The sequence below is a fragment of the Physeter macrocephalus genome, chromosome 12, assembly GCF_002837175.3.
Source record: "Physeter macrocephalus isolate SW-GA chromosome 12, ASM283717v5, whole genome shotgun sequence".
NCBI classification, from domain to species: Eukaryota; Metazoa; Chordata; class Mammalia; order Artiodactyla; family Physeteridae; genus Physeter; species Physeter macrocephalus.
In genome coordinates, this window is record NC_041225.1 from 27,752,710 (window position 1) to 27,778,281 (window position 25,572).

The window sequence follows — 25,572 nt, forward strand, 5'->3', positions numbered from 1 at the left end:
CGCCGCGGAGCACAGGCTCCGGACGCGCAGGCTCAGCGGCCGTGGCTCACGGGCCCAGCTGCTCCGCGGCACGTGGGATCTTCCCGGACCGGGGCACGAACCCGTGTCCCCTGCATCGGCAGGTGACTCTCAACCAGTGCGCCACCAGGGAAGCCCTCTATTTTTTATAATATGCTTGGTGAATTAAATGGTACTCTATAAAATTTTGATAAATACTTTAGTGTGATTCTCAAACTTATTATTCTCAGAACTCCTTTATACACTTCAATATAATTGCAGATCGCAAAGAGCTTGTACTTACGTGAGTGATATCTATGAGTATTACTGTATTAGGTATTAAAGCTGAGAAATTTAAAGCCATTTATTTATTCATTTAAAAATAGCTATAATAAATCAATTTTGCCAGATCCAGGCAGCTGGATTTCATATTTGCTTCTGCATCACTTTGCTGCTATATGATATTTTGATAGAAGTAGGTGAAGAATATGTACTTGGAAAAGAGAAGAATGTTTTAAGAGCTTTTTTCAGATAATTGTGGATATTCCTTGATACTATACCAAAACTCGACAAGGGATGATTTCTTTTTTTTCTTTTATTAAAGCATAGTGGATTTACAGTGTTGTGTTAATTTCTGCTGCACGGCAAAGTGGTTCAGTTATACATATGTATACACTCTTTTTTAAATATTCTTTTCCATTATGATTTATCGTAAGATACTGAATAGAGTTCTCTGTGCTCTACGGCAGGACCTTGGTGTTTACCCATCGTATATATAATAGCTCACATCTGCTCACCCCAGCCTCCCACTCCACCCCTCCCCCAGCCCCCTCCCGCTTGGCAACCACCAGTCTGTTCTCTGTGTCGGTGACTCTGTTTATGTTTTGTAGATAAGTTCGTGTGCGTGTCATATTTTAGATTCCACATATAAGTGATATAATATGGCATTTGTCTTTCTCTTTCTGACTTCACTTAGTATGATAATCTCTTGGTCCATCTATTTTAGATTCCACATATAAGTGATATAATATGGCATTTGTCTTTCTCTTTCTGACTTCACTTAGTATGATAATCTCTAGGTCCATCCACATTGCTGCATATGGCATTATTTCATTCTTTTTTATGGCTGAGTAGTATTCCATTGTATATAGGTACCACATCTTCTTTATCCATTCATCTGTCGATGGACATTTAGGTTGTTTCCAAGCCTTGGCTATTGTAAATAGTGCTACTATGAACATAGGGGTGCATCTTTTTTTTTGAATTAGAGTTTTGTCTGGATACATGCCCAGGAGTGGGATTGCTGAATCATATGGCAACTCTATTGTTACTTTTTTGAGGAACCTCCATACTGTTTTCCATAGTGGCTGCACCAACTTACATTCCCACCAACAGTGTAGGAGGGTTCCCTTTTTGACAAGGGATGATTTCTTAAAGGTTAGCTGCAGTTTGGAATCAGAAACCATATTAGTGAACAGTTTATCCTTTGTTACATTAAAATCCATTGTAATAATCTTGCACTTTGAATGGATTTTTAATTCATGCATGATTTTGCAAGACGATGCATTGGTGATTTGGGAAATATTGGTTCAGTAAGTTATGCAAACGTTGACATGGTTAATTATATAATATTTTAAAAAAGATCATATGCAGTAGTATTTCCAGGAATCTCTCTAGAAAATACTTTCAGTATTGGGAAGCTGCGAAACACTGTGAATTCTTTTCACTGAAGTCATAGCCTTGTTTTGTTCAAGAAAGCATCTGCCCGGTACCCATGACTGAATAACTAGTTTGTCTGTTGTCGGTCCTTTCAAGTAAAGCAGTGTTCCATGAATCTCAGTCTTTCTGGGGATGAAACAACCTTTGGACGTGGTTCCTGGCCCTTCCAGCACACGTGGCTGCCACCTGTCACCTCACCTGCATTCCTTTACTGACCTAGAATGCTTACCGTCCTTTGCTTTGTGAATAGCCGCACGTGAAGATCTCTGCACTGCCTTTCACATCAGGTTTTCCACACCAATAACCAATACGCATACTTCCACCCCCTCCCCTCTACTGTCTCATCAGCCCCTGGAGATGTGGCTTGACCCCTGGTAGCCTAGCATTACCTCTCTCGTAACCACTCACCCTCTAATTCACCGCTCAGTTCTTCATCTACTCTGTCCTTGAAATCACTGGGAGGTTTTTTTTGTTTTGTTTTGTTTGTTTTTTTTTTTGTTTGTTTTTTTTGTGGTATGCGGGCCTCTCTCTGTTGTGGCCTCCCCCGTTGCGGAGCACAGGCTCCGGACGCGCAGGCCCAGCGGCCACGGCTCACGGGCCCAGCCGCTCCGCGGCATGTGGGATCCTCCCAGACCGGGGCGCGAACCCGGTTCCCCTGCATCGGCAGGAGGACGCGCAACCACTGCGCCACCAGGGAAGCCCTGTTTGTTTGTTTTTGACACTGCCTGTCAACCCGTAAGACTCCTCTGTCCCACAGGAAGACCCTGGTTCTGATCAGCCCGCTCACCTCTCCATCCTGGCTCTGCCCTTGGGCAGAGGGCCTTCACCTGTCTTCCCTCCCGGTTCTCCTCCCGGTCCCTCACTTTGTAGGGAGTTTACCCTGATGACTCTGGACATCACTTCCGTTGTGTTGACTCCCATTCGTGTCCCACCTCTGTTTGCAGTCCCTCGTCTGTGATGGGATCTCTGGTGGCTTCAGTTCTTCCAGATCTTCCGGAGCAGGGAGAGGCCCGTGATGTTTGTGAGCCCCCGCCTTTCCATCTGGATGTGCTGCTTCCGCTCCAGGAAGTCACGCCCCAACCCCTTACGTTCATCCTCGTCTCTGTCCACGGCACCTTTGCGCTTCCTGTTGCCCAGGCAGAGTCTCATCCCTTGCTCTTCCTTTGCTTCACACCCGTTTCCAGCGGGTCCTTCAGGAAGTTCTTTCCACACCCCTTGCTCGGTCTCTCTCTCTCCTGTGGGACGTGGGTCAACTCCTAGCCTCACACTGTTCTTCTGACTCTGTTTATGCCCCTTGAATTGTGTCACTGCTCTGTTCAAACACCTTATCGTCCCCCCCTAAGTCTTATGGCTTCTGTGAAACCAACCTTGTCCACTCCGAACTTTGGTCATTTCTGAAATCCTGCAAAACTTGCTCTGTATTACCAGTTGTACACGTAGTTATGTGCCGTCTCATTTGGTGTGCATTTGAAGTTTATTAATCAGCCCCTCGGGATAACCACGAATTCCTTGAGTATAAAGGCCACGCCTTACGTTTCCCTGGAGCAGCGGCGTTAGAGCCCTGGGCACACAGTAGCTGCTAAATAGGTAATTGGTGATTGGCCAATATTTGACATTTCCAGGAAATAGACATTGAAACAGGGATTAAAATCTCTTTTGTTTTCAGTCTCTGCAGCTGGAATTTCCTCTATTTTAAAAAAGGAGCTATACTGTATTTCCCCCATTCTTTCTCTGTGCTCACTATATTGAAGGACTGTTTTCTTTCTTTTTTTTCCCCCCACAACTAAGTTTTTTTTTTTTTTTCGTGACAACTAAGTTTTGTCATTCTGCTTTTTTATTTTTATTTTTAAAAAATTTTATTGAAGTGTAGTTGATTTACAGTGTTGTGTTAATTTCTGCTGTACAGCAAAGTGATTGAGTTGTATCTTATTCTTTTTCATATTCTTTTCCATTATAGTTTATCTCAGGATATTGAATATAGTTCCCTGTGCTCTACGGTAGGACCATGTCGCTTGTCCATCCCGTATATAATAGTTTGCACCTGCTAATCCCGAACTCCCCCTCCACCCCTTCCCCAACCCCCCTCCACCCTTGGCGACTACACGTCTGTTCTCTGTACTGAGAACTAGTTTCTGTTTTGCTTCAGGTGTTGCCCCTTATTTTATTTCCTTCCTTTTCCCCCTCATTTCTGATTTTTAAAAACTCTCCTTTAAGGATGATGATAAATCCATGAAGGAAGGACTCCGTAGGAGCAGATATATTTTTAACTGAAGAAAGTTTTATTTCAGTGGGAATTTTCCTTTTTGCCCTCATTCTGGTCTCTTAGAGAATTGTAATGTAGTTGAGGAAAAGCCTACCTTCTGTTGAATCATCAGTGACATTTCCTTTCTAGGTCTATTTTGACAAGACTAGATTGTTTTTTAAAAGTTGGGAATATAAACTAAAGTAGAGATGAATATAACCACCAACATATTTAGGAGTGAATCTATATTTTTTTCCCCTTTTCAATGATGTGGATAACTGAAAATCGAGGAAATCCCTTGATTTCTTCACCTAAGTGAACTGTCCTTACCTCCAACCCCGAGAAATCATGTACGGAGCGGATTACGGGTAATACACCTTTTATTCTTCCTGCTTGCTCTCTGAAGGCGTCTTGGGTGGGCAGGTTAGCCCAGGAGTGGCGTGAATAGGATCAGAGTAATCCGGGGTGAGCCCTGGAGAGGTGCCACTTACGTGCTGGAGCAGGGTCGACCCAGGTTTTCCTGGGTATGAGCTGGGATGAGTCAGATCCCTCCTGGTGGAGGAGGTATCAGGGCATTAGTAAGAATGGTTGCGAAGAAAAGCCCAGTATCTCTATTATCTCCATTCTTAGTCCTGGGCCTGAGGTGGGCATTTTTGGAGGATCTGTTTCTTCAGTGGTCACGGGAGCAAAGTCAGAAGAGGAGCTTTATGAGTGCTGCCTTGTATCAGCTGCCAGGGATCCCTGGAAAATGGCACAGAAAGACTGTGTCATCTCATGTCTGTGTTTTCAGCCCAGTGCTTCTGTGAAATGTTTTAGAAAGTATTTTATGACATTTTAAAGGAAGTGGTGAGGCTTCTGCAAATAGATTTTTAGTGTTTAATCTTAGAGTTGGTGGTAAAGATGCATGGATTGGTTACCACACACTTTCAGTGATGCCGCAGGCCAAACTGAGCAGTTTTGAGAACAGTTCGGTAAGATGCAAATACAGCCGTACCCCATTTCTCTCTCATTTGAAAGCAATGATGAGTTTTGTAAAAGTGATTTTCCGTATATGTGACGCCTCTGCGGATAAGCCACGCTTTCTTCATTTTTAAAACCCATCTCCTGATGCGTTGCCATCATTTTGCACACGGCACGTCTCCTTGCTGTGCTGCCTGACGTCCTCAGAGATGACCGAGTCCGCAGGCTCTTGTCCCTTGCGCGGCGGCTCCTGCTCGCCCGCTTCTCGAGCTCTCCTGTTTGCTCTGCTCTTTTTGCTCTCCGTGTGCACCGGGCAGCTTCCCTCATCCTTTCTGACACGTGGCTTCCGCTCGGTGGCAGGGAGGGCCCGGAGCTCCGCTTCCTGGGACCGTGCTCCTGGGCTCCAGGCGAGACCCTGAAGGCTTTCCTGCCGACAGAGTGTAAACTTCACCACGTGGATTTGGGACACATCTGTTTTGTTTTTTTTTTTTTTTTGCTTTTAGCTCTTCCCCGGCTGAGTGATGCTCCGAGCATTACACATCTCAGATGAAGTGGTGTTGCTCCAGGGCCCCCGTGACTTGGGGGCTGTCTGCTCTTGCTCACGCTGTAAGGAAAACTGGAGGTGCGGCTTCTCAGAGGCTCGGCTGACCAAAGCCAGAAACTGTTGAGTGGGCTGGCTCCCGAGTGTCTAGTCTGGGGATGTTTTTTTCAAAAGCAAATCTGTTTTTAACAGCGTTACTGGGGTATAACTTGCATGCACTGGAATTTGAGGAGTTTTGGCAAACATATACACACGTGCAGTTCGTGGTGAGTGAGAGAGCTGGGCAGGCTTTGGACCTCAGACCTTCTGCAACTCTCTCACTTCCGACGTCCCCGTACATTTCCAGGTGCTCAGCTGCTCTTGGCATCATCACTCCTCTGAGGTCAGCCACCTCCCCGTTCACCCCCCATGACCTGGCAGAGACTGATCTGTCTTCTGTCCTAAGGGGTTGCCTTTTCCAGAGTGTCACATAACTGGACTTGTATAGTATGTATGCTTTGGAAGCTGCCTTTTATTTTATTTATTTATTTTTTTTGCGGTACGCGGGCCTCTCCCTGTCGTGGCCTCTCCCGTTGCGGAGCGCAGGCTCCGGACGCGCAGGCCCAGCGGCCACGGCTCACGGGCCCAGCCGCTCCGCGGCACGTGGGATCCTCCCGGACCGGGGCACGAACCCGCGTCCCCTGCATCGGCAGGCGGACTCTCAACCACTGCGCCACCAGGGAAGCCCCCAAGTGGATTTTTATATGTAGTTCAGTGTGTGGAATGAGGTTCATTTTTTGGTTTTGCATGTGGATGTCTAGCTGTTCCTGCACCATTTGTTGAAAAGACTGTCCTTTCTGCATTTCATTTCTTCTCGCATTTTTCATAACCAACTGACCATGTTTGTGTTGGGCTGTTTCTGGACTCAATAGATCTTCTGTTGATCTCTGTACCTTTCCTTCCACCAGTATTGAACGTCCTTGATTACTGGAGTTTTGAACACAGGTTATGTGTGACCTCTACTTTTATTCTTTGTTTTCAACATTGTTTTGAGCTATTCTAGATCTTTTGCCCTTCCAAATAAATATTAGACTCAACTTGTCAATTTCTGCAGAAATCCTGTTGAGATTGATTGGGATTATACTGATCGAGAGATCAGGGAGAATCTACATGTTAACAATATTGAATTTGATATACCACGGACATACTCTATCTCTCCATTTATTTAGGTCTGTGATTTTTTAATCAATGGTTTTTAGCATCCAGCATACAGATCCTGCACATATTTTGTTAGATTTATGCATTAGTGTTTTGTTTTTGGAGCTATTGTACATGACATTTAAAATTTTAATTTCCAATTGTCTGTTACAAATATATAGAAAAACAATTGATTTTTATATTTTGACCTCAATCTTGAGATCTTGGTAAACTCATCAGCTCAAGCTTTTTGTAGATTCTTTGGGATTTTCTACTTAGACAGTCGTATTGTCTGTGAATTAAGACCATATTATTCCTTCTTTTCCTAACCATATGTCTTTATTTCTCATTCTTACTTTATTGCGCTGGCTAGTGCCTCTAGTATGATATTGAATGGGAGGGGAGAAGGCAGACCTGCTTGACTTCTTCCTGATCTTAAGGGGAAAACATTCAGACTTTTATTACTAAGTGTGATGTTAGCTGTGTGTATGTGTATGTATATGTTTATGTTCATGTATATGTAATATTTCTGTATATATATTTGTATTGATCTATATCTATATATATCTGTTATAGATGTCATTTATCAGATTGAGAAAACTACTTTGTATTCCTAATTTGCTGAGAGATTTACCATGAATGGATGCTGCATTTTGTCAAATGGTTTTTCTGCATCTATTGAGACAAACATGTCATTTCCTTTTTTAGTCTGTTGAGATGTGGAGTTGAGTTGATTGATTTTCAAATGTTGAACTAGATTTGACTTCCTGGGATAAACCCCACTTGTTCATCATGTATTATATTTCTTTACATGTAGCTGGATTCAATGTGTTAATATTTTATGAAGGAGCCTTGTGTTTGTTTTCAAGAGGCTTATCCATTTGCAGTTTTCTTTACTCATAATGTCTTTGTTTGGTTTTGATATCAGGCCTCATAAATGTCCCCCAGTGATGTTTTTCTCATGATCAGACTGGAGTTATGGGGTTTTGGAAAGAATACCACAGGGGTGGAGAGCTCTTCTTGTCACAGGGGATATCCATGTGACATCCCTAATGAAATTAACCTTCATTACTTGTTTACGATATTGTTTATCAGAATTCTCTACTGTAGACTTTCTCTTTATCCCTTTCCCTACTCTATTTGTAGAAAGCAAGTCACTAAAGCCTCCAAAAGGAGGTGGGGTGAGAATTAACCATTGTCTCCAGTAGCGGGGGGATCTTGATCTCTATGTATCTGTTCTTTGGAATTCGCCTGTGAGGAATATTTGTTTCTTATCTCCAATTTATTTATTTCTTCAACCATTTATTCACATAATTATGGACTCCTGTGTGTATATTTTCTACTCTGGTCTATAATCCAATATTATATTATTTATTTTATTGTTCCAGTTTTTTCCCCTGCCTCTTTATTGCCCCTCCCCCCATCTCTCTTCCTACTGGTAACCACTAGTTTGTTTTCTATCTCTGTGAGTCTGCTTCTTTTTCGTTTTATTCACTGGTTTGTTGTATTTTTTAGATTCCACACAAGTGATATCGTACAGTATTTGTCTTTCTCTGCCTGACTTATTTCACTTAGCACAATGCCCTCCAAGTCCATCCATGTTGCTGCAAATGGCAAAATTTCATTCTTTTTTTACGTCTGAGTAGTATTCCATTGTGTGTGTGTGTGTGTGTGTGTGTGTGTGTGTATGTACATCTTCTTTATCCATTCATCTGTTGATGGACATTTAGATTGTTTCCATACCTTGGCAATTGTAAATAATGCTGCTGTGAACATTGGGGTGCACGTATCTTTCCAAATTAGTGTTTTTGTTTTTTTCAGATATATACCCAGGAGTGGAATTGCTGGGTCATATGGTAGTTCTATTTTTAGTTTTTTGAGAAACCTCTGTACTGCATCAATTAACATTTCGACCAACAGTGTATGAGGGTTCCCTTTTCTCCACATCCTCACCAACACTTGTTATTTGTTGTCTTTTTGATGATAGCCATTCTGACAGGTGTGAGGCGAGATCTCACTGTGATTTTGATTTGCATTTCTGTGATGATTAGTGATGTTGAGCATCTTTTCATGTGTCTGTCTGGGGCAGTTGTTCCTGTTTTGGTCATTGGTGTTCTTTCATCTTGGCTCCTGTGTTCCTTTGACGTGTCCCTTTGAAATGTTTTGTTATTTTAAGAACTTCCTTTGTTTCTATTGCTACACGTTTCTCCAGGCTCATCTTGTACTTCCTCTGCCATGGAATCAGCCGTTTATCTAAGGAGCCTGGGTTGTATGCTCTCGCACTCGCCTACACTCACCAAAACTTTTGGCTGAAATCCTCTTACCCCTTTGGTTGGCGGTCTTTTCCTCCCGTGCTCTGCCCCAGGGAAGCTAGTGCTCTGCCCTGCCTCTCCTTGGAGGAGTCTCTCTGCCCTTAGATTCCAGGCTAGTTGGTTGCCCTGTGATCCCAACTCTCTGATGAGTTCAGGAAGGTTATCATTTTCTAGATTATCTGGCTTTTTCTCGTTGTTAGGATGGGTGTGATTCTCTTTGTAACTCTTTACGTTCCAAGGTGAAGCTGGGTCATTTTTGTTATCGGAAATGTTTGGGAGGACAAGATGGCGGTAGAAAACTTGGAATGACCCTTGGGAATCAGTGTGAACTGGGTCCATAAGACCTGGTCTCCAGCTTGGCCACTGAACTGCCCTGAGTTAAGAGTTCAACAGAGAAGGGCTGGACCCAGAAGCCTGACTAGGGGAGCTTATCTGGTCCACGGTGATCTGTGGGCTTTCTTGATCTTGGTCTGGACTCCCAGGCCAGGCCACGGTAAGGCTGGCCCTTGCTGGACCAAGGAGAGGTGGGTGGCCTTCCAGCACGGGCTGTGTCGTTTGGCACATCATTGTTGAGTGCGTTATAATCTCCAGTGGGCTATAACCTTTGTTGCAAACCTCAGTTCTCAGGGTCGAGTTGTAGCTGCGTGTTCCAGTCCTGAGGGCTCTTGTTTATAGTCAGAGAAAAAAGTATCAGCTGCTAACGCGGATGGTTTCTATTTCTGGAAGATAATTCACAAATGTCTTTTAAGAAAAAGTTTCCCTTAAGACACAACACAAAGAAAAAAGGTATGTCATGTAGATGCTAAAGAAATAGAAATGTATATATTGTGTAATAATTCAGCCATGGGTGAGAATACATGTAAGATCAATTATAAACAGCTAGTCAAATTTGTCTCCTGAAATATAGTTAAAATATGCATAGAACATTTGATAGAGAAAAGGTCTTATTTCCTGTCCCCCATAAAACCCCATAATAATAACACCACCAAATTAGAAATTCCTTTCCTCAATTTTTCCATAACTATTTATTTATAATCACAGTTGTTTAGATTTGTAGTTTTAAAAGCGGTTTACAGAGGGATTTTTGGTGTAGCATATTACCCATGAGGATTAGGAAAATGATATATTTACAGTATTAAATGACACAATGCGTTGCAAACTGTAAAAATGGACACGTTAACCATTTGTCTTTTTATTACGTAAGCTGGCTATTTTACAGATGAGGAAACTGAGGCATAGAGAGGGTGAGCATCCTTCCCAAGGTCACAGGGTGATTTCCTACATTACTGAGCTTGTAACGTTGGCCAGAACTCACTCCAGGGTGTGTCTTTCCATCCCAAGGCCTTGAACTGTGGCTCAGATCTCTGTCAATAACCTGTATGCTCTTCGGATGTAGTTTAGTCCTCCAAACAAAGCACCTGCAGCCCTCTGTTCTTTGACGTGTGGTGATCACAATCCTGTGAGATAGTCATGTCGCATGAGATTAGCTGGTAGTAAGGATTATCTGACACTGTGTGGCTGTCTCCCCTCCCTCTCTTCTTCTGTGGGCTGTATGTGTGAGGACCTGCGGTTGTTCCCCTTGAAGAGAGTAGAGGAGGAGTGTTGGCCATGGGAGAGGCTGAAGGGGTCCCTGGTAGCTTGGACGGAGGTAGATGAGCCCCGACTCCCTAGTCCTGTGGGCAGGGGCTCACCCATCGCATCTCAATAGCTGACTTCTGTTAGCATTTATACGTGATTAAAATTAGATTAAACCAACCCCAAGGGGAGCCTTGAAGGGAAAAGAGATCTGAAAGAACACCTCTACGGTTTCCTTTGGAAGAGGTGAGCACGGGTATCTTTTTGGACCCCAGGAAGTAGAGCCGGGAAGGATGGCGTCTGGGGACCGGCGAGGCTGGGTCAGGGGAGGGTCGGCCGTTTCCGGGCTCCAAGAGGGTAGAGAGTTCTTCGCGTGACGCGACCTTTCATGCTGTTTTTCATCTCTGGCTTGGGAGGAAAGACGGATCCAGGAAGACGGGCTTCCTCGGACCGACCCTGCGTTATGACATTTTGGGTCTCAATTTTAAAATTGAATTACAGTTGTCCTTGTCCCACAGTCAAAATCTTTCAACAACAATTTCCATTGAACGTGAGGGAAATAGAATTTCCATTGAATTTTGGGAGAATGTGTACCTTCTGATTTTCTACTCTTCTTGGTAACATAAGAGAAAACTCATCATCCATAAATGCCAGTAAGATGATGAGAGAAGATTTTTTTGTTTTCAAGAAAAGAGGTTTATAAAGTAGACGTCCAGGTGTTTAAGCATGAAGGTGGTGTTTGGTCCACAGGGGGAGCAGACAGCCACTTGAGCCCCAGGTCGCCACCTACTGACCAGAAAGAAACCTGCTGGGGGTCACACTTAAGTCTGACATGCGCGTCTGTTCGGTTTAGGGTGTGGTCTATCCCCCTGCTTCTCTTTTCCTTTCTGTTATTTGATTTCCCTTCTGTTACTTGCTCTTGAGGTGACAGCTCACCCCAGAGAGCAATCTCCAAGGGCAGAGTCGACCTTCCCTTTCAGCCTCTCTGTGCCCTTCCCTGCAGTCAAGGTCCTGAGTACTTAAAAAAATCCCATTACGTGCTGTCGGCTTTTATTGAGCCTTAAGTATATAAAACATATATTGAACCATCTGCTGTAACAATAATTTAAAAATATGCATGGATTCCACAATTCCTCCATAGACATTTCCTTCGGATTTTTATTTTCATTTTAGCACCCTTGCCAGGTGACAGTCCTCATTTTACAGGGGAGGAAACAGAATGATTACCCGTCTCGTCCTTGGTGGCACAGGTGACTGAAGAAACAGCAGAAATTCAAGCAAAACCAGCTCTCTTCCCTCCCTCGCCTGTGGCCAGCGAGGCACTGTGCTGGGTGCCGGGCGCCGGGGTCAGCTCGGCTGCGGCCCTGGAAGCGTAGGCTTGCGGAGGGTTCGACAGTAACGCCGGCCCCGAGCGCCGGGTGAGCGGGCTGTGAGTGATGTCAGGAGCCCTCTGGTTTTTTTTCCAAGTGGCCAGGCTGCCTTTTGGCTCTACGGGACAGCACTGAGGTTCGGTTACAGCCTCCAAGGCTTCCGAGCCCTGTTTCACTCGAGCGCGTTACAGCGAGCTGTTGGAGTGAAGCAGCCAGTCCGAGGCTGCCAGAAACTGTGGCCCGACACAAACGTTTATCTGGGGGACGGGAATGAGCCTATTTCACAGCTCGCTTAAAAAATGTTACCTTCCCTACTGAATACTCATGGCTGTTAGCAGCCATGCATCCTATCAACTTCTCTAGAATCAGGTGCTTAAAAAATCTCAGAATTCTTAGCAGTGGCAACACTGTTTCCAAAACACTGCAGTATCTTATATTTTGTGAGAGTTTGCAAGTTTCTAGGAGAGGAGGCAATTTTAAGTCCCTGAAGTTTAATTCAGGTCAGGAGTACCTTATTTTTTCCTCACTGGGAGTAATTTTTGTCTGTGTTCTAGTGCAGTTATTTTTGTTTGTTTTTGGGAATTGAGAAGTGGCGGGATATTCAAAGAGAAGGAGCCAAAGAATCAGAAAAGCAAATCAATTTTTTTCCACGGTGATTTCCACCTGCTTTTCTTTGCTTCAGAGCGTTTGTCATTCACAGTTCCAGGGGCAAAGTCCCAGGAGCAGCATGATGCTGCCCGGTACCCAGGCTGCCTGGCGTATAATCCCTTTTTGCAGTGTAGACACAGGTGGGTCTCCTGGCCGCTTGATTCCCCTGGGTGCTGTGAGCCCAAGAGCCGTGAGCCAGAGCCTGGCCAGGCCACATGGTCATTCTAAAAGACCTCAGTAGAGGTCTCTCTCTCTCTTTTTTTTTTTTTTTTTGGTTATGATTTTAGTCAATCTGACAATTTAGGAATTGTTAAAAAGGAATTTTGAACACTTTTTTATGATCATAAATTAGCTTGGCTCTCTGATGACCTGTTATTGTCATTCAAAGAGCTGCTAACAGTTGGTGACGATTTGGGTCCAGAAGGCAAGACAGGACCCTCTCAAGAGTGGGGGACACAGACCCAGTGGTGGCCCGGCCTTTTTGCTCAACAGCTTTTTCGTTCAAAGCACACTGTGGCTTTGCGGTGATTTTCCTGAGTGCTGTCTGTTTCGACAGCCTCTTTTGACCTGTGGTAACAGTTCGTTCTAACAGAATGAGTCATGAGGGTTTATTTTTTAATTCTCATTTTATTTAAATCTTTGGGTAAAGCCGGGAGGCTTACTTGCCGGAGCCAGGCTTCCGTTCATCTTCCCTGCTGTGGCCCTAAGCAGAATGGTGACTCCGGGTCTCAGGGCCCTCAGCCCTCCCCATCTACCCCGCCAAGGGCTCTTTCCCCCTTCTTTTCTCTTCCTGTCAGGTGGCCAGTGGATAAAGCCTCCGCTCTTGGGAGCTGCTACCAGTTACTTACATCACACGGTGAGATGAAGTCAGTGACTCAGCTTCCCTTGCAAATGGAAGCCACCTTTTCTTTGAGGAAGCTGACTCTTAGTAAGTCGGTGTGGGAGACCCGTAACTGAGTTCTAAATTCAGGTGCTCTGACAGTCACCCCATGTAGGCTTGTGAGAGCCTCCCTGCTCTGTAGGTCAGGATGTTAGCCATGCAGGAAATTATTCCACTGAATATGCATCTCGTTTTCCCCAAGGATGAGGAAAACTGAAAGAAAACCGAACGGTTACTGTTGGCTGGTGGTCCGGGCCCTGATCTCGTGCTGTGAAAGCTCACATATCCATCAGCACGTCTGAATGCTTCGGGGCACATCCCCACACGTGTGCGGTAGGCAGTAACTAGCTGGTTGGTGTTTCTTTTGCTTCTGGAAATCGTGAGTGCTGTTATTTGAGAGGCTCGTGTTTGGGCAAGTCCATTTAGAGATATTCTGTGATCCTTTACTTAGATGTAAAATAATGCTTGGGTTTGCCACATGGGACAAAGCAGAGTAAGCCCTGAGCCTGCATCCCACGCCTGCTAATAGCCCTGGACCCCCTGCGTCGACCCAGACCCGGCGCAGGGCCCGGGGTCTCATTGATAAGAGGAGGTGGTGGAGTCAGATGCCTCCTGCAGGTTCTGAGCCAACCCACGTGGGGGTCTGCTCTGCCCGTTATCTCCTCTGGACTGATTAGTGTGAGCGGAGAGCTGCCCGTCCCTCTGTGCTGTCGCCCGTGCTGAGGCTGCGCAGAGAGTCCGGGAGGTCCGCCTTGGGGATGGATGGCAGCCACGGGGACGAGAGCTCAGTGGGCACTCGGGCTGGTGGTGGGACTGACTTTAATTTGCTGGAGCTTGTTTGAGTTTTGAATCCAGCGTCTTTGCCTTTAGACAGAATGAGTTCCAAATAATTCTAGAGAAAAGTGTTCACGTACTTTTTTTCCCTTGGATACCTTCCTTACGACTGAAACACAAGTCGTTTGTGAGAATCTATAACCTCTCTCTCTTTCTCGTGCTGGTGGAGCTAGCTCATTTCCTGTGTAGCATTTGATCTATATGAAGCCCCTCTCCGGTCTCTTAGGCTAAACAATCTTAGCCTGATTAAATGACCTTTTGAGTTTTATAAACATTGTTTCTTAGCGATTATAAAACAAGTTAGATTTATACCGCAGCTTTCCTCTTTAGAGGTTGAAGGCGACGTGCTGTATTCATAGGGGTGCATGAAGAGGGGTCATTTCCTTTGCCTTCCTGATAGCCAGAGGGGGTGTGGGCTTTCTCCTGTTTGTAGACAGCCCCCCTCCAAAACAGTCCTGGAGAAGCTGTCATAGGATAACTTAAAATTGCTGGGAAGATGCTAATATGTAATTATTTAAAAATTGTTTTAAAAGTATTTTAGAATCGAAAAGAAGCAGAAAGGAGGAACCGAGCATTAAAATGGACCGTAATAGTTTAACTCACCCATGTGTGCCGTGGACAGTGTAGTAGACCCAGGGCTCTAGGGACACGTACCGGCCTCACCCCGTTATCTGTGGTGTCCAAAGCTAGTCATTTCACCTCTCTGAACGTTATTTCTCTCCATCTTCAGATTCGACAGCACATGTGATGCTAGATGAGAAAAGTAATCTGAAAGTATATTGAAAACTCTAGAACTGTATACAAATGCAAGGTAATTCTTTGTTCTTCACTTTGCTCTTTTGAAACACCCCCGAGTCCTCCACGTCCGTTTTACTGTGTTGTGTGGTGGAATCTTGGCTGGGGGAGGGCCCTTCTCTGTGTGTGCTGCACCTTCCTCACTGCCCTACTTTAATTTCCAGCCATTTCTGTTCACCTGATTTAAAAAAAAAAACTATTTATTTTATTTATTTTTGGCTGCATTGGGTTTTTGTTTTCTTTGTTCTTCACTTTGCTCTTTTGAAACACCCCCGAGTCCTCCACGTCCGTTTTACTGTGTTGTGTGGTGGAATCTTGGCTGGGGGAGGGCCCTTCTCTGTGTGTGCTGCACCTTCCTCACTGCCCTACTTTAATTTCCAGCCATTTCTGTTCACCTGATTTAAAAAAAAAAACTATTTATTTTATTTATTTTTGGCTGCATTGGGTTTTTGTTGCTGCGCATGGGCTTTCTCTAGTTGTGGCGAGCGGGGGCTACTCTTCGTTGCAGAGCACGGGCTCTAGGTGCGTGTGCTTCAGTAGTTGTGGCACGTGGGCTTCAGTAGTTGTGGCTCGCGGGCTCTAGAGCGCAGGCTCAGTAGTTGTGGCGCACGGGCTTAGTTGCTCCACGGCACGTGGGATCTTCCCGGACCACGGCTCGAGCCCGTGTCCCCTGCGTTGCCAGGCGGATTTTTAACCACTGCGCCACCAGGGGCGTCCTGTTCACCTGATTTTGGCTCGTCCTCTAGTTGACATTTTACTGTTACTCTGCGCTAAATAAGTGCTCAGCTTGAAACATCTGCCAACATTGAATGGTCCAAGAATGCATCTTACCTGCTTTTACCATATACTTTTGTTGCATTTCTGGGCAAATTTTATAGGAATAATACCTATAGCATAGTGAGTTCTCATTTCTTTCAAATGAGTCTCTGATATGTTTTTATCAATATGAATAAAAGAAGGGTAGATAGCTTATAACATGATTGAAATTTAGACTGGGGAAGGACCTTAAAGACCCAGTAGCCAATCTCTCCTTTACAATTTTTCTTCTTTTGGGATTCTAGTCCCACTAATATTAATACACAGTGTGACTGTGAACATGACTTATTTGAAGCCTTATCTGAATCTTATTTTTTCATGTGCAAAATAAAAGGTAAGCACAAGGTCATTGGTTTTCAGTCTTTGAAAGAAGACATCAGAAAACTTTATAGTAGAGAAAGCTGACAGGCGCCGCCTACCCAAGTGATCAAGGTTCCTATCACCAGTGATAAAGTGATGTTGGTATAATATACCTCTTGGTGTGATGCAGTGAGAGGCCTCTGGTGTTACTCCCCCAAATCCATAACTCCAGTCCAAAATGAGGAAGTATCAGCTACACCCGAATTGGGGGCCGTTCTACAAAATACCCAACCAGCACTCTTCAGAAGTGTCAAGTCATGAGAAATAAATACTGAGAAACTGTCACAGTTTGGAGGAGATTAGGAGAGAATATGAGTAAGTGCAAGGTGCTATCTTGAATTGGATCCTGGAGCAGAAAAAGGACATGAGTGGAAAAACTAGTGAAATCCAAATAAGTCAGTTAAATAGTATTGTCCGAATGTTAATTTCAGTTTTTACAAATGTACCATTGTTATGTAAGATGTTCACAGCAGGGGAATCTGGGTGAACAGTATATTGGAACTCTGTGTACTATCTTTGCAACATTCCTGTAAATCTAAAATTGTTTTAAAATAAAAAGGTAAAAGAAACACCAGAACTTCTTTTTCCCCAAGTGGAAAGAGAAAAAAGGAACTGTTTGGTGTAAGAGGGTGTGGGTGGGTTGGAATCCACAAATTCAGCCTTCCCTTTGCTTCTTACTGACGATCTCCCACCCGTCTCCGGAGACATCTCTGAGGACCAGCAGGGCTCCAGGGAGCACAGTCGGAATACAGTTTACTGACCAACCTCTTAAGGGCCTCTCAGCTTCAAAGACTACGGCTCCAAGACTTCCAAGGAGTAATATTTGAGCAGTAATGGAACTCAATCAAGTTAAATTTTTCGGATCGATTGACCGTTGGGTTTGATAACACGGAAGTCATTTGCCCCATTAAAAATAGATTATTCCTATAGAAAGGTGACCTCGAAGCCAGATGGGAGTTAATCCAAAACATGGGAGGAGTGGAAATGGAGATGTCCAGCACAGGCAACGCTTCCTGGGTGTTCAGGCTGGAAAGGACAGCACAGACTGGGGCAAGTAGGGAGAGGTGGACACGTGGTCAAGGCTGGATCCCTTTTTTAAAGGTAGTGGGTGTTCCAGCATGTTCGTCCTGGTCTAAAGGGGAACAGACTGATGGTGCAGGAAAGAGAAGGGATAATTGCCAGGAGGATGTGCTTGGGTAGGTAAGAGATGTGAAATCAGTGTACGGTTTAGAAATAGGACAGTCCACCCAGAGTGATGTGCAAAGTAACAGAGTGTATGGATACAGATGCCGGTGGGTTGAGAAGTGCAGGGGCGGGAGCCTGTGGGAGGTCTGTCTGATCGCTTCCGTCGTCTTCACACACAGACACGAGGTCGTCAGCTGTGGATGCAGAGGGAGGGAGTGGAGTTTTGAAGAGAAAGGTCATGAGACAGTTGCTTGGAAGAGTGAGCTACTGAATGGACCCAGGGATCGTGTGAGGAGAGGGCCGGAGGGGTGGCGGCAGGGTCGGTGGGGCGGGGCGGGTGACGACCAGGTAGAGGAATCAGAGCTGCGGCATTAAAGGGACAGGGCCGTGAGGACTGGAGGGTGAAGCTGAGAGGGGTTATAGCATTCTTGGTGTGGACAGGGTCTAGGGTGTGATCGTGGGAGTGGGTAGAGCGCAGGATCCTTGGGTGAGAAGCCGTGATTGGAAGGTGGCCCCAGGATGATGACAGGGGTTGTGTCAGAGGGAGACATGGGGACCACGAGCTGGGGTGGTCCGGAGGAGGAGGGCGTGGCTACTCCAGGACAGGGAGTGGGCGGTAGAGAGGCTGAGGGGTTTTAGCGCCGAGGAAGGGATAAAGCCTGGAAATGCCCACTTCCAAGCACGCGAAGAGCGAGTGAGCAGCCTTCGCTCAGGAGGGCTACTGGGGAGATCGTGTCCTCAGGCGGGTGTGACTCGGCTAACCTCTCCTGTAGGGCACATTGAAGGACGCCTAACTCCGAACCAGCAATCTACATCTAGGAGTTTATCCTGAGGCTATAAAATCAGAGATGAATGCTGATTTTATACTCCAGACTTCATTTAGGTTACAACTTACAACAAGTGGTGGGTCTGTGACTTAAATTTATTTCCATCTGGGGAGGTGCTGTTCTCTATTTTCCAAATTTTTGATGATGAGCAGCACATTTGAATACAGAAAATTAGAATTATTTTAAGAAGAAAAAAAGTATACTGGTTGCAGGAGAACTCATTAGGTTAATCTGTGATTCTAGGACTCCGGTTGGGATCTTCAAACCACTGTCAAAAATTTTGTGAATTCAAACTACTTTTTTTTTTTTTTTTTTTTTTTTTTTGCGGTTCGCGGGCCTCTCACCGCTGTGGCCTCTCCCGTCGCGGAGCACAGGCTCCGGACGCGCAGGCCCGGCGGCCACGGCTCACGGGCCCGGCCGCTCCGCGGCACGTGGGATCCTCCCGGACCGGGGCGCGAACCCGCGTCCCCCGCATCGGCGGGCGGACTCTCAACCACGGCGCCACCAGGGAAGCCCCAAACTACTTTTTGATTTGATATGTAATCCCCAGAAAGGACTTGGTAAACGTCTTTGCTGATTTATCTAAAAACATGCCTAGCTCACAGGGAAATCAGATGCCCACATAACGGTTACCAAATACAAAAATTAAATGCTGTCTAACTTTGGGTTTCTGACTTTCATAAAGTAATTACACCTTAAACCAAAACATTGGATTTATTTTCACAAATTTGAGCCTGACATCTTAATTCATAACTAGCAGCTGCCGTACATTCTGGCAGTCACAAAAATAAGTGACCATGAGGACGAGGTTTCAAAGCAAGTACTGAACACAGTACTTAACAATATGTTCAGATCACATTATACTTTAAAATGGGCGTTGGGGGAGTTCCTGGTGGACAGAGGCAGTGGTTTCTCTGATGTCATCCAGCTGTTGTGATTCTTGGTGGCTTCTGATCTCTCATGATTGTCATCAAAACCAGTCTTATCCTGAAACTGTGAGTTCTTGTTGGTTTTTTCTCTGCTCCAGCTTTCGGATTCCTCCAGCTGCTGCTGGCAGTCTAATCTCTCCAGTCAACTCTGCTAACAGCTTCTCACATTCCTTCTTCTGAGACTGGCAGCCCCCCGCCCCCCAGCTTCTCTTGCTTGTCTTTTTCGTCTCACTTGCCAACGTAACAGGTCTTCAGAACAGCTTCAGTCTAGTTATTTGGCTCCTGGGTTCGTTTTTACTGAAGTGCATATTAACAGAAATATTTCTGTGTTAGTTACGTCAGTGGAAACGACACAGACGTGTGTTTAGGAGCATATATCTGCACTAGAACAACTCTTTTCATGCCATGTTGGTGAACCGGCAGAGACTCCCACAAGCTTTAAAATACCTGAAAGCAAAGCAGAATTGTCAGATAAGAGGTGAAATGGGTAGATCTGCAGAGTTTTATTGCATTTATTTATGTTGTGCTTGTGTGTACTAGTGCCTTGTATCTTGCAAGTACTGATGTAAATTACACATTTCTAGGTTTAGTAGTTTTCATTGTAGACTGAATATTATATTTTTACTGCTCTTTACTGTTGACGTTTTTGACGAGCAGCTGCCATGGAAACTGAGCAACATTTTCTGGTTGTTGGTGGGGTACACCCAACACCTGCACTTTACAGTTTGCTGGTCAAACTGGAGAGCCCCTGTTACCTATTAAACCTTGTTACGGAGCAAAGGAAATGCCACAATATTTCCCCGACTTCCCACTGGGAAACTGAATGAGGGAGGAGTTTAAAAAAAAACTTAACTAAAATATGCTTTTTTTTCTTAGAGGAAGAAAAACAAGAAGATCAAAATTCTGTTGCCCCATAATCTCAGAGACTACAACTGACATAACGTTGGCCTGACTTCCTGTGTAATAAATGCAGGCCCATACTTTTACCAAAATGGCCCTAAATGCTCTCTACACTCCTCAGCGTGCTGACATTCTGCTAATTCTTTTAGCTGTAGATCTCACATCACAATCTCATGGTATGTAAACCCTTTGGTCAGTGTATTAATATTAATATCTGGGTTTTTCTTTCTTTTTTTTTTTTTTAGCGTCTCTCAAGAACCTCAGCAAGAATAAGAAAGTGGTTCCGTTTCCTGGTAAGAGAGCGATTATCGTGACCATTTATGGGGCGTGTGTGAGACAGGCACACGCCTGCTGTGCTCACTCTGTCCTTGTCAGTTACCCCCGAAAACGTGTGCAGCGCCTCCACTGGGCCGCCACCAGAACTTCCGTTTGGGGGCAGATGGCTACGCGGACTGTCTGGCTTTGAACAAAAGCTTACCCTTTCATAACTGTGCCCTGACCTCTGCAATCCCTCTCGTGTGGCACCGTTTTTAGGTGGCTTGACAAAGGAAGGTTTTTACTCAGCGCAGGTGACACTGTCCGTCAGCCAAGCAGTTCAGTCCAGGCAGAATTTGCGTTGTTCAGCTATACAATTATCTTAAGATTTTATTGCATTTGTCTTTATTAACATTTTGTAAGGAAAAAGGAGAGAAGAGAAAAAAACAACTTGAACTTGGGGTAAGAAGGTGCAGGTTTCAGACAGGAGACTTCAGACAAATATGGTAATTCTTAGGTGCCCTGAAGTGACACATTTTTAGCCATATTTAGGGGCTTATCGGATTATGGGTTCAATTCTGAAAGAAAACAGTACAGAACAAGTATGCAATGCCAGAGACATCTCATCGGCCATTGCATTTAAAAGGCAAAGTGAACTCGGGGATGTTTGAAATACATTTTATGACATACCAATGCAGCGATATATTATTTTATGTTAATGTTTAATGCAATTTTATATTAAATAGTAGGGTGATCTATTATTCATATAAACACAATTTAATATCTTAATACCATTTTTAATTTTGCACATTCTAATTTTGTATGTCTTTAGGGATGCTTTATGTGTGGAACTAGGGACTGCCGGTCCATTTATTATTTATTCCCTTTTTTTCATTTATCGGACATTTTCTGAGTACCTTCCGCGTGCCAGGCTGAGCTGGGTGCCTGGGAAACGAAGATGAATAAGACACAGCCCCCGCCCTCAAGCAGCTCGAGGTCTAGTAGGCGAGACAGACTGAGCAGAGGGTCAGCCTGCGTGTGGCGGGAGCCTGTCGGGGGCGCTAGGCGGCACGGGCGCGGTGAGCAGCCTCAGACCCGCCCGGGGGTTTGCAAAGGGCAGTTTCAACTCCTCTAGCCTTGTACCAGCTCGGCCTTTCATTTTCATATAATCGAATAATACCTTGTGACAGTTCTCAGTGTTCCTTCTATGATCCCCTCTTTTTGCTCTTTAAACTTTTTGTGATAATAAGAAGCGTCATACCACGTGCACAGTTTGCCTTCTGTATGCATGGATTCAACCGACGGTGGATCAAAAATATTTGAAAAGACATTCCAGAAGTTTCCAAAAAGAAAAACTTTAATCTGCCGCGTGCAGGTGACTATTCACATAGTGTCTAACCGTATTTACAGCTGTTCACCTAGCATTTACATCGTATTAGGCATCATAGGTAGTCTAGAGGTGATTTCAGGTTTACAGGAGAATGTGCCTAGGTTGTATGCAAACACTGTGTCATTTTATGTAAGGCACTTGCTCTCCGCGGAGCTCCTGGAACGCCGAGGGACAGCTCTGCATCAATTTTCGCGGTTCACTCTGTGCTTCAATCACTTAGCGCCATAATCCTACGTTTCTGAAGATCCACACGTTCACCCGTATTTTTCGAGAAAGAAATAACTGAAACCCAGGAAGGGAAGGTGATTTGTCCAAGATTACTCTGAAAGTAGGTAGGGGAGCCGGGACTCAAGTGTCATTTTACCGTTCTTTAAAAATGAAACAAAACAGTATGGAGCTGCCGACTGAGCTCGGCATTGATTGTGGAGGAGAATACGTGTGAGTTAGACTCAGCTTTGTTGTTCTCAAGAAGCTTGTTTCTATCGGGCTTGGGACCCAGGTGTGTAAACAGACAGAGGTTTGTATTGGATACCCTGGAAATGTCCCGAAGGGAGGATGGCTGACTGTCCGGGGCCAGGAGAGAGGCTGCAGGGAATGAAGGTGTTACAAAGGAGAGGGTTGCTCAGAGGACTCGTGCCTTCACAACTCAGGAGGAGTTTGCCAAGGAGGCAGTGCTGAGAAGGGATGCGGGGCAAGGGGTCTGCATGTGCAGATGCGTGGAAGAGCGACGGCACGTTGTGGGGTGAGGCTGGAACAAAAAGAGGGCGTCAGGGAACAGCGCGAGGGGAAGATAGAGACACAGATGAGGGTCGGCGCCCAAGCTCTGCTGTATCAGCGACAGGAGGGGAGGCCAGGTTGTAGTAAAGGTGTCAACCCCAAGTCTCAGTGACTCGACGCAATAAATGTTTATTTCTCGACCACACAAAGGCTGCTTCGGGGTGGAGGCTGTCCTGGGTGTCTCCCCTCCCAGCAGTGACTCAGGGATCTGGATCCTTTGGGATGCTGCCATCTTCCAGAGGAGAGGAGAGACAGGAGGTTCCATCAGACACTTACCAGCTCAGCCCAGAGGAGGACTTCACCTTCACAGCCCTGTGGCCGGACGAGACATTTGGCCCCGCCTGGGTGCTAGTTGGCTGGGAGCCGTCCCTGGCAGCTCGACAGTAGGGCAGGGGAGCACAGCCTCGGTCTGCTGGTCATCACTGCCACGCCCTTGCGTGTCACTCTAAAGGTTTGGTCTTTATCCTGTAGCTAATGTTAAAGCAGGGAGATGATGTGATCAAACTTACGTTTTAAAATCATCACTCTGACAGTGGGAGGGGGAAGGGAGAGGTAAGAGCGTTACGTGCACCCCACCATTCCACCTATTAGATGGTGGCGTCAGGACCATGGCAGTGGGGCTGCACAGGGAGAGACAGTTTTCTGGAAGTAGACCCAGTTGACCAGACTTAGCCACAAAAGGGATGTGAGAGATGAGGAGGAAATTGGAGCTGGGGTTTCTGGACTGCGGTCTGGTGTTACTCCTGAGAACAAGAGGAAGAGCAGATTTGGAGTGAAGGGAAGAAGTCAGGTACCTGGCTTCTCTCAGGTTCTGTGAAGCTCGAGCTGAGGATGTCTTTCCAATGTGTTGTTTCAAACGGCGGTGTTTTCGGTTTTTAGGAGTATCCTCTGATTTCCTGCAACAGATGGCATTTATCTCTGTAGGAATCGTGTCGGCATTGGCGAACACGGTTTGGCTGGTGGAAGGTTCATAAGTACACGATAATCTTCCTGCACTTGATGGGTTGTTCTTCATCTTGTTGGTGCCTCTTCTGGAAAACAGTGGCTCTGGATTCTCGTGCACTGATTCTTTTTTATTTTAATAAAAGCGCCTTCCCTACCTCAGTGACTCAAAGAAAAAGTAAGAGTCTTTCCAGTGGTTTTTATTTATTTTATTTATTTATTTAATTAATTAATTTATTTTTTTTGCGGTACGCGGACCTCTCACTGTCGCGGCCTCTCCCATTGCGGAGCACAGGCTCCGGACGCGCAGGCTCAGCGGCCATGGCTCACGGGCCCAGCCGCTCCGCGGCACGTGGGATCTTCCCGGACCGGGGCTCGAACCCTCGTCCCCTGCATTGGCAGGCGGACTCCCAACCACTGCGCCACCAGGGAAGCCCTCCAGCGATTTTTAAATATGTAAACAACGAATGGAGTGTATTTCTAAATGAGAGTAAAAGTGATAAGACAAGTAAAAGCACATTGTAAGTGTAATATCCTATGTGAAAACCATTTTATTAATATTATTACTGTCATTTTGAAATCAATGATACGGTAGCAATGCTTGTCATTTTATGATTTATTTCACCTGGTTTAGATGGCTACTATGTTTATTGGTGATTTGTTTTATTTTGTTTACTGAAAACAAGAAAAAGAACCATATGACATTCTAGAGGAAAAAAATACAACTGTACTACTAGACAGCCCAGTAAAAATAGAAGACCAAAGAGAACCACCAATGGGACAGCAATCACAAGAAGAGTCATCACCAAGACAACCAGAAGTAAAACTTGACAAACGAGAATTGCTTAAACAGTCATACTTGGGACAGTCATCTGATGAACAGATACCTGAGAAGCAAAGTCATTTGAACAGCCATCCCTGGGACAAGCATCCCAAGAACAGATACCCGACAAACAAGGACCCCCTGAACAGCCATCCCTGGGACAAGCATCCCAAGAACAGATACCCGACAAACAAGGACCCCCTGAACAGCCATCCTTGGGACAAGCATCCCAAGAACCGATACCCGACAAACAAGGACCCCCTGAACAGCCATCCTTGGGACAAGCATCCCAAGAACCGATACCCGACAAACAAGGACCCCCTGAACAGCCATCCTTGGGACAAGCATCCCAAGAACCGATACCCGACAAACAAGGACCCCCCTGAACAGCCATCCTTGGGACAAGCATCCCAAGAACCGATACCCGACAAACAAGGACCCCCCTGAACAGCCATCCTTGGGACAAGCATCCCAAGAACCGATACCCGACAAACAAGGACCCCCCTGAACAGCCATCCTTGGGACAAGCATCCCAAGAACCGATACCCGACAAACAAGGACCCCCCTGAACAGCCATCCTTGGGACAAGCATCCCAAGAACCGATACCCGACAAACAAGGACCCCCCTGAACAGCCATCCTTGGGACAAGCATCCCAAGAACCGATACCCGACAAACAAGGACCCCCCTGAACAGCCATCCTTGGGACAAGCATCCCAAGAACCGATACCCGACAAACAAGGACCCCCTGAACAGCCATCCCTGGGACAAGCATCCCAAGAACCGATACCCGACAAACAAGGACCCCCTGAACAGCCATCCCTGGGACAAGCATCCCAAGAACCGATACCCGACAAACAAGGACCCCCTGAACAGCCATCCCTGGGACAAGCATCCCAAGAACCGATACCCGACAAACAAGGACCCCCCTGAACAGCCATCCTTGGGACAAGCATCCCAAGAACAGATACCCGACAAACAAGGACCCCCTGAACAGCCATCCCTGGGACAAGCATCCCAAGAACCGATACCCGACAAACAAGGACCCCCTGAACAGCCATCCCTGGGACAAGCATCCCAAGAACCGATAACCTGACAAACAAGGACCCCCCTGAACAACCATCCTTGGGCCAAGCATTGCAAAAACAGATGACTCAGGGAGAACACAAAGAATAACAAATACCATGAAAACAAAATGTCAGCCATAGTTGTGAAGAACAGCAGTCTGAGGCTAGAAAGGATTATAAGGCAAATGAAAATGAAATTAAGCCTTTTTTTCACATTATGCTGAAGAGGTATGCTAGTAGAATATTAAAATTA

The 25,572-nt window shown here is 45.5% G+C and overlaps 1 protein-coding gene across 1 annotated transcript in view; it reads left to right on the plus strand.

Moving 5' to 3' along the window:
• The window catches only part of DCDC2C (doublecortin domain containing 2C), a 97,902-nt gene extending 72,554 nt beyond the window's left edge, over positions 1-25,348 (plus strand). The window contains 1 exon segment of the mRNA XM_024118560.1: positions 24,965-25,348. Within this exon segment, the coding sequence (XP_023974328.1) occupies positions 24,965-25,348 (384 nt within the window).
• The last annotated feature ends 224 nt before the right edge of the window (positions 25,349-25,572 follow it).